The following is a 7,500-nucleotide window of genomic DNA, read 5'->3' as shown; positions in this document are numbered from 1 at the left end:
AGCCCAAACCACTATACAACACAACACAGCCCAAAACACTATACAACACAACACAGCCCAAACCATTATACAACACAACACAGCCCAAACCATTATACAACACAACACAGCCCAAAACACTATACAACACAACACAGCCCAAACCATTATACAACACAACACAGCCCAAACCACTATACAACACAACACAGCCCAAAACACTATACAACACAACACAGCCCAAACCATTATACAACACAACACAGCCCAAAACACTATACAACACAACACAGCCCAAAACACTATACAACACAACACAGCCCAAAACACTATACAACACAACACAGCTCAAACCATTATACGACACAACACAGCCCAAAACACTATACAACACAACACAGCCCAAACCATTATACAACACAACACAGCCCAAAACACTATACAACACAACACAGCCCAAAACACTATACAACACAACACAGCCCAAACCATTATACAACACAACACAGCCCAAACCATTATACAACACAACACAGCCCAAAACACTATACAACACAACACATCCCAAACCATTATACAACACAACACAGCCCAAACCACTATACAGCACAACACAGCCCAAAACACTATACAACACAACAGAGCCCAAACCATTATACAACACAACACAGCCCAAAACACTATACAACACAACACAGCCCAAAACACTATACAACACAACACAGCCCAAACCACTATACAACACAACACAGCCCAAAACACTATACAACACAACACAGCCCAAACCATTATACAACACAACACAGCCCAAAACCATTATATAACACAACACAGCCCAAAACACTATACAACACAACACAGCCCAAAACACTATACAACACAACACAGCCAAAACCATTATACAACACAACACAGCCCAAAACACTATACAACACAACACAGCCCAAAACACTATACAACACAGCCCAAACCACTATACAACACAACACAGCCCAAAACACTATACAACACAGCCCAAACCATTATACAACACAACACAGCCCAAAACATTATACAACGCAACACAGCCCAAAACACTATAAAACACAGCCCAAAACACTACACAACACAGCCCAAACCATTATACAACACAACACAGCCCAAACCATTATACAACACAACACAGCCCAAAACACTATACAACATAACACAGCCCAAAACACTATACAACACAACACAGCCCAAACCATTATACAACACAGCCCAAACATTATATAACACAGCACAGCCCAAATCATTATACAACACAACACAGCCCAAAACACTATACAACACAACACAGCCCAAAACACTATACAACACAACACAGCCCAAACCATTGTACAACACAACACAGCCCAAAACACTACAACACAACACAGCCCAAACCATTATATAACACAGCACAGCCCAAAACACTACAACACAACACAGCCCAAACCATTATACAACACAGCACAGCCCAAACCATTATACAACACAACACAGCCCAAAACACTATACAACACAACACAGCCCAAACCATTATACAACACAACACAGCCCAAAACACTACAACACAACACAGCCCAAACCACTATACAGCACAACACAGCCCAAACCATTATACAACACAACACAGCCCAAAACACTACAACACAACACAGCCCAAAACACTATATAACACAGCACAGCCCCATTGGCAGTGCTTAATTCCTGCTGAATTTTTCAGATTCCCACCCCGACGTGGAATGTCCTCCTGTCTGTGACCGCAGTGGCAGTTCGGGAGAACAGAGAATTCTGTGGTTTTCCTCCAGAACACGCGCTGCCCACAGCCTCACTCGCACAGACGGGCATCAGAGGAAGGCCTTTTATACATTTCCCGGCTCCCAGAACACTTCCCCCAGTACACTTACCCAGTCCCAGTTCACTTCCCCACTCCCAGTACACTTACCCAGTCCCAGTCCAGCACTACCTACTTGTAGTTACACTTCATGTCCTGTGGAGGCAGCGGTGAGCGGGAGATGTCTCAGTCTTTTAACTCGCCGTGGAGCTGCCGCCCTCTACTGGCCAGAAGGTGGAATGTCTTGACTGGCGGATTTTTAAACCGCTCCTCCATAAATTATACAGCAGTGAAGATGAATCACACTGCTGGGGAAAGAGCAGCCCTATGATTGGTGCTGTATGGATGGGTAAAGAGCAGCCCTATGATTGGTGCTGTATGGATGGGTAAAGAGCTGCTCTGTGATTGGTGTTCTGTGGTTAGTGCTGTAAAGAACAGCGACAGAGCAGAGCAGCACACCTGGGGTACAGGGCAGAGGGCACAGAGATACGATGCATTGCTTGGCTGCCTCTCCTGTGGAGTCTTCACTCTGCAAGTTTCCATCCAAATGTTTCGCAAATGTTAAAATGCGAATCAGTGTGTCCCCATCAACTGCTGTTTTAGGAATGTTCTGAAGAGGGCACAACGCTTTCTGGAGCGGTAGCATGTGACTTATATCCCCATCATGTCATAATTTATTTACTAAATATGTTTCCGTCATTATTTTTCACATTTTCTCTCTATCGATATGCCAACTTTTTCACCTCAATCAATCGTAAAAACTTTTTTGCAACATTTTGGCGTTTTGAATTTCAGGCACTTCCACTGCAAGTTTTTTAAATTCTGATTTAGAATACAAATAGTTGGATGGAAACCCCACTACTGGTACAAATGGAGCTGACCTTTCAAATACTACACCAGGACTGAAGACATGTCAATACTACACCAGGACTGAAGACATTTCATATACTACACCAGTACTGAACACATTTCATATACTACACCAGTACATTTCATATACTACACCAGTACTGAACACATTTCATATACTACACCAGTACTGAACACATTTCATATACTACACCAGTACATTTCATATACTACACCAACACGTTATACAGTGGTGTGAAAAAGTGTTTGCCCCCTTCCTGATTTCTTATTTTTTTGCATGTTTGTCACACTTAAATGTTTCAGATCATGAAACAAATTTAAATATTAGTCAAAGACAACACAAGTAAACACAAAATGCAGTTTTTTTAAATGAAGGTTTTTATTATTAAGGGAGGAAAAAAATCCAAACCTACATGGCCCTGTGTGATTGCCCCCTAAACCTAATAACTGGTTGGGCCACCCTTAGCAGCAACAACTGCAATCAAGCGTTTGCGATAACTTGCAATGAGTCTCTTACAGCGCTGTGGAGGAATTTTGGCCCACTCATCTTTGCAGAATTGTTGTAATTCAGCCACATTGGAGGGTTTCTGAGCATGAACCGCCTTTTTAAGGTCATGCCACAGCATCTCAATAGGATTCAGGTCAGGACTTTGACTAGGCCACTCCAAAGTCTTCATTTTGTTTTTCTTCAGCCATTCAGAGGTGGACTTGCTGGTGTGTTTTGGATCATTGTCCTGCTGCAGAACCAAAGTTTGTTTCAGCTTGAGGTCACGAACAGATGGCCGGACATTCTCCTTCAGGATTTTTTGGTAGACAGCAGAATTCATGGTTCCATTTATCACAGCAAGTCTTCCAGGTCCTGAAGCAGCAAAACAGCCCCAGACCATCACACTACCACCAACATATTTTACTGTTGGTATGATGTTCTTTTTCTGAAATGCAGTGTTACTTTTACGCCAGATGTAATGGGGGATACACCTTCCAAAAAGTTCAACTTTTGTCTCGTCAGACCACAGAGTATTTTCCCAAAAGTCTTGGGGATCATCAAAATGTTTTCTGGCAAAATTGAGATGAGCCTTAATGTTCTTTTTGCTCAGCAGTGGTGGAGTCATGAACACTGACCTTAACTGAGGCAAGTGAGGCCTGCAGTTGTTTGGATGTTGTTGTGGGGTCTTTTGTGACCTCTTGGATGAGTTGTCGCTGCGCTCTTGGGGTAATTTTGGTCGGCCGGCCACTCCTGGGAAGGTTCACCACTGTTCCATGTTTTCGCCATTCGTGGATAATGGCTCTCACTGTGATTCGCTGGAATCCCAAAGCTTTAGAAATGGCTTTATAACCTTTTCCAGACTGATAGATCTCAATTACTTTCTTTCTCATTTGTTCCTGAATTTCTTTAGATCTCGGCATGATGTCTAGCTTTTGAGGATCATTTGGTCTACTTCACTTTGTCAGGCAGGTCCTATTTAAGTGATTTCTTGATTGAGAACAGGTGTGGCAGTAATCAGGCCTGGGTGTGCCTAGAGAAATTGGACTCAGGTTTGATAAACAACAACAGTTAAGTTTTGTTTTAACAGGGGGGGCAATCACTTTTTCACACAGGGCCATGTAGGTTTGGATTTTTTTTCTCCCTTAATAATAAAAACCTTCATTTAAAAACTGCATTTTGTGTTTACTTGTGTTGTCTTTGACTAATATTTAAATTTGTTTGATGATCTGAAACATTTAAGTGTGACAAAAAAAAAAAGAAGAAATCAGGAAGGGGGCAAACACTTTTTCACACCACTGTATATACATTACATTACATTACATCATTGGCATTTGGCAGACGCTCTTATCCAGAGCGACGTACAACAAAGTGCATACCCATAACCAGGGATAAGTTCGCTGAGAGACCTTAGAGGGAAGTACAATTTCAACTGCATACTACACCATACTACATACTACACCAGTACTGCACACATTTCATATACTACACCAGTACTGAACACATTTCATATACTACACCAGTACTGAACACATTTCATATACTACACCAGTACTGAACACATTTCATATACTACACCAGTACTGAACACATTTCATATACTACACCAACACATTTCATATACTACACCAGTACTGAACACATTTCATATACTACACCAGTACATTTCATATACTACACCAGTACTGAACACATTTCATATACTACACCAGTACATTTCATATACTACACCAACACATTTCATATACTACACCAGTACTGAACACATTTCATATACTACACCAGTACATTTCATATACTACACCAGTACTGAACACATTTCATATACTACACCAGGACATTTCATATACTACGCCAGTACTGAAGACATGTCAATACTACACCAGGACTGAAGACATTTCAATACTACACTAGGACTGAAGACATGTCAATACTACACTAGGACTGAAGACATTTCAATACTACACCAGTACATGTCAATACTACACCAGGACTGAGTTGCTCAGACAAGCCTCACTACTGAGCTGCAAATACAGTATGAGCAGCACCTGAAGAAATTCTAGCCACATTTGGTGTAAAAATAGTAAAGTAAAAAAAAATATAGGTTTATTTTTAAATTATATTCTAAAGCTATATTTATACAATGTAGGTAGAATTAATCTCAGTCGTTTTCACACAAAAAATGAACTGTTCATAATAAGTAAATAACAGGCACATATATTAAACCCATTTCAGAAAATTACTTTGAAGAAATGCTCATGATCTTCATCTTGTCTCTGAACAAGCTTTGTCATAGCAGGACAAAAGCAGCACAACCACACGGAAGCGCCAACAGGAAGCAGGCTGGCATTGGCATCTGTGAGCTTCCTCAGAGACCCCAGATGGGCTGTTTGCCCGTGGATACCGCCCCGTTTCCGGCCCTGGGATCCACAGGGCTCATCCAGTCAGCATCAGAGTTACGGATATCAGCCCTGCCGGATGGGGACTTGGTATCCGAGGGCAACAGTGGTATCCGAGGGCAACAGCGAGCGTCTCCCCAGCCCAGCATGGGCCAGAGAGAGGCCTGGTGACGCACACACACACACACACACACACTCACGCACTCGCACACGCTCACACACACACACACACACACACACACAGCAGCTGAGGAACAAACTCAAATGTACTGAAGCAGAAATGACACTGTGCGTTGGAGGAGAGTGCGTGACTATCTGCACCCTCCACAAATGACTACAACGAGCCCAGCGAACCCTTTTATTTGGGCAGTGAATTAAAAAATAATTGTGGGTTTTAAAACCGTCCCCCCTCTCCAAACTGAGTGATTCCACAAAACCTCTGACCTGGCTGTCTGAGCCAGCCTGGTTCAGCTCTACAGTGGGAAAGGGCTATAATGAGCCAGCCTGGTTCAGCTCTACAGTGGGAAAGGGCTATAATGAGCCAGCCTGGTTCAGCTCTACAGTGGGAAAGGGCTATAATGAGCCAGCCTGGTTCAGCTCTACAGTGGGAAAGGGCTATAATGAGCCAGCCTGGTTCAGCTCTACAGTTGGAAAGGGCTATAATGAGCCTGCCTGGTTCAGCTCTACAGTGGGAAAGGGCTATAATGAGCCAGCCTGGTTCAGCTCTACAGTGGGAAAGGGCTATAGTGAGCCAGCCTGGTTCAGCTCTACAGTGGGAAAGGGCTATAATGAGCCAGCCTGGTTCAGCTCTACAGTGGGAAAGGGCTATAATGAGCCAGCCTGGTTCAGCTCTACAGTGGGAAAGGGCTATAGTGAGCCAGCCTGGTTCAGCTCTACAGTGGGAAAGGGCTATAATGAATCAGGTAGGAGGACCCAAAAGGTGTGTTTTTAATCTGCGTCAAAGTATGGGGAGGGATTCAGTGGTAGGCAAGTTATTCCATACAAATGGGCGATTTACCTGTTTAAGCACCGTTTCATAGCTTTTTTCCCCCCTGCAAGTCATTTCCAGCAAACTCTCATTTTATCCCCTCTCTGATCAATATCCAAACCTCAATCACTCAGGGATGAATCAAATGGAAACATGAGCAGTTGCATTAGTATGGAAGAATATAATTTTTTATTTTTTTTTCATTTTAAATGGCACCACACTTTACATATTGTACAGTCTGAGAATACCAGAACCCCCTGAAAATACCAAAAACGCTAAACAAATATTTGCAGATGAGCATTTATTTACAATCGGCAAAGAAATCTTAAGAGGTGAAAGTAGAAATCCCAGATTCCCTTTATCGATTAAAAAGGCAATATAAATAAATAACACGGCGCGGGTCCCAGCACGGCCGCACAGCGCCGGGGACAGACCAGGAGCCAACCCCAACCGCCCCCTTCACTCCTCCATCGCCGTCTTTATTATCTCCGATCTCCGAACCTGAGCCGCCTGCACAAACCTATCAATCACCTGAGCACACTTCTTTTTCTGAGAGAGAGAGAGAGAGAGAGAGAGAGAGAGAGAGAGAGAGAGAGAGAGAGAGAGAGAGAGAGAGAGAGAGGTCAGTTTAGTCTGAAATACATGTCATTTGTAATTAATAGTGGAATACATGTTCCAAGTAATCCACCCAACGGTGGTAACCAGGTCGACTCACGATCAGAAACTTCTGCCTGTCCCTCTGCAGTTTGAGGAACTCTTCCACGGTCAGCTCCTCCACGGGCTTCTTCAGACAAACGAAGCCGCAGGACGGCGAGTGGCTTACGTGCTCCTTCCTGTGAAACCAAAACATTAAAAAACGTTACAATTAACGCACTCCGGCGGTACCGGAGAGGTAACGTTAGTCGACTTTTAACATTGTAAGATATGATTGGCGTGGCGT

The 7,500-nt window shown here is 43.1% G+C and overlaps 1 protein-coding gene across 1 annotated transcript in view; it reads right to left on the bottom strand.

Annotated features, from left to right (window-relative positions):
• Window positions 1-6,726: 6,726 nt before the first annotated feature.
• Window positions 6,727-7,500, bottom strand: part of LOC133122171 (baculoviral IAP repeat-containing protein 5.2-like) — a 1,678-nt gene continuing 904 nt past the window's right edge. Inside the window, exons 3-4 of the mRNA XM_061231967.1 lie at window positions 7,276-7,393; window positions 6,727-7,109 (exon numbers count right to left, since the gene is read on the bottom strand). Coding sequence (XP_061087951.1) covers window positions 7,020-7,109; window positions 7,276-7,393 — 208 coding nt within the window. The 3' untranslated portion in view covers window positions 6,727-7,019. The remainder of the gene's footprint in view (window positions 7,110-7,275; window positions 7,394-7,500) is intronic.

The sequence above is a fragment of the Conger conger genome, chromosome 2 (assembly GCF_963514075.1).
Source record: "Conger conger chromosome 2, fConCon1.1, whole genome shotgun sequence".
Classification (NCBI taxonomy): Eukaryota; Metazoa; Chordata; class Actinopteri; order Anguilliformes; family Congridae; genus Conger; species Conger conger.
The sequence above is the reverse complement of the archived record's forward strand: the minus strand, read 5'-3'. Positions and strand labels throughout refer to the sequence as shown.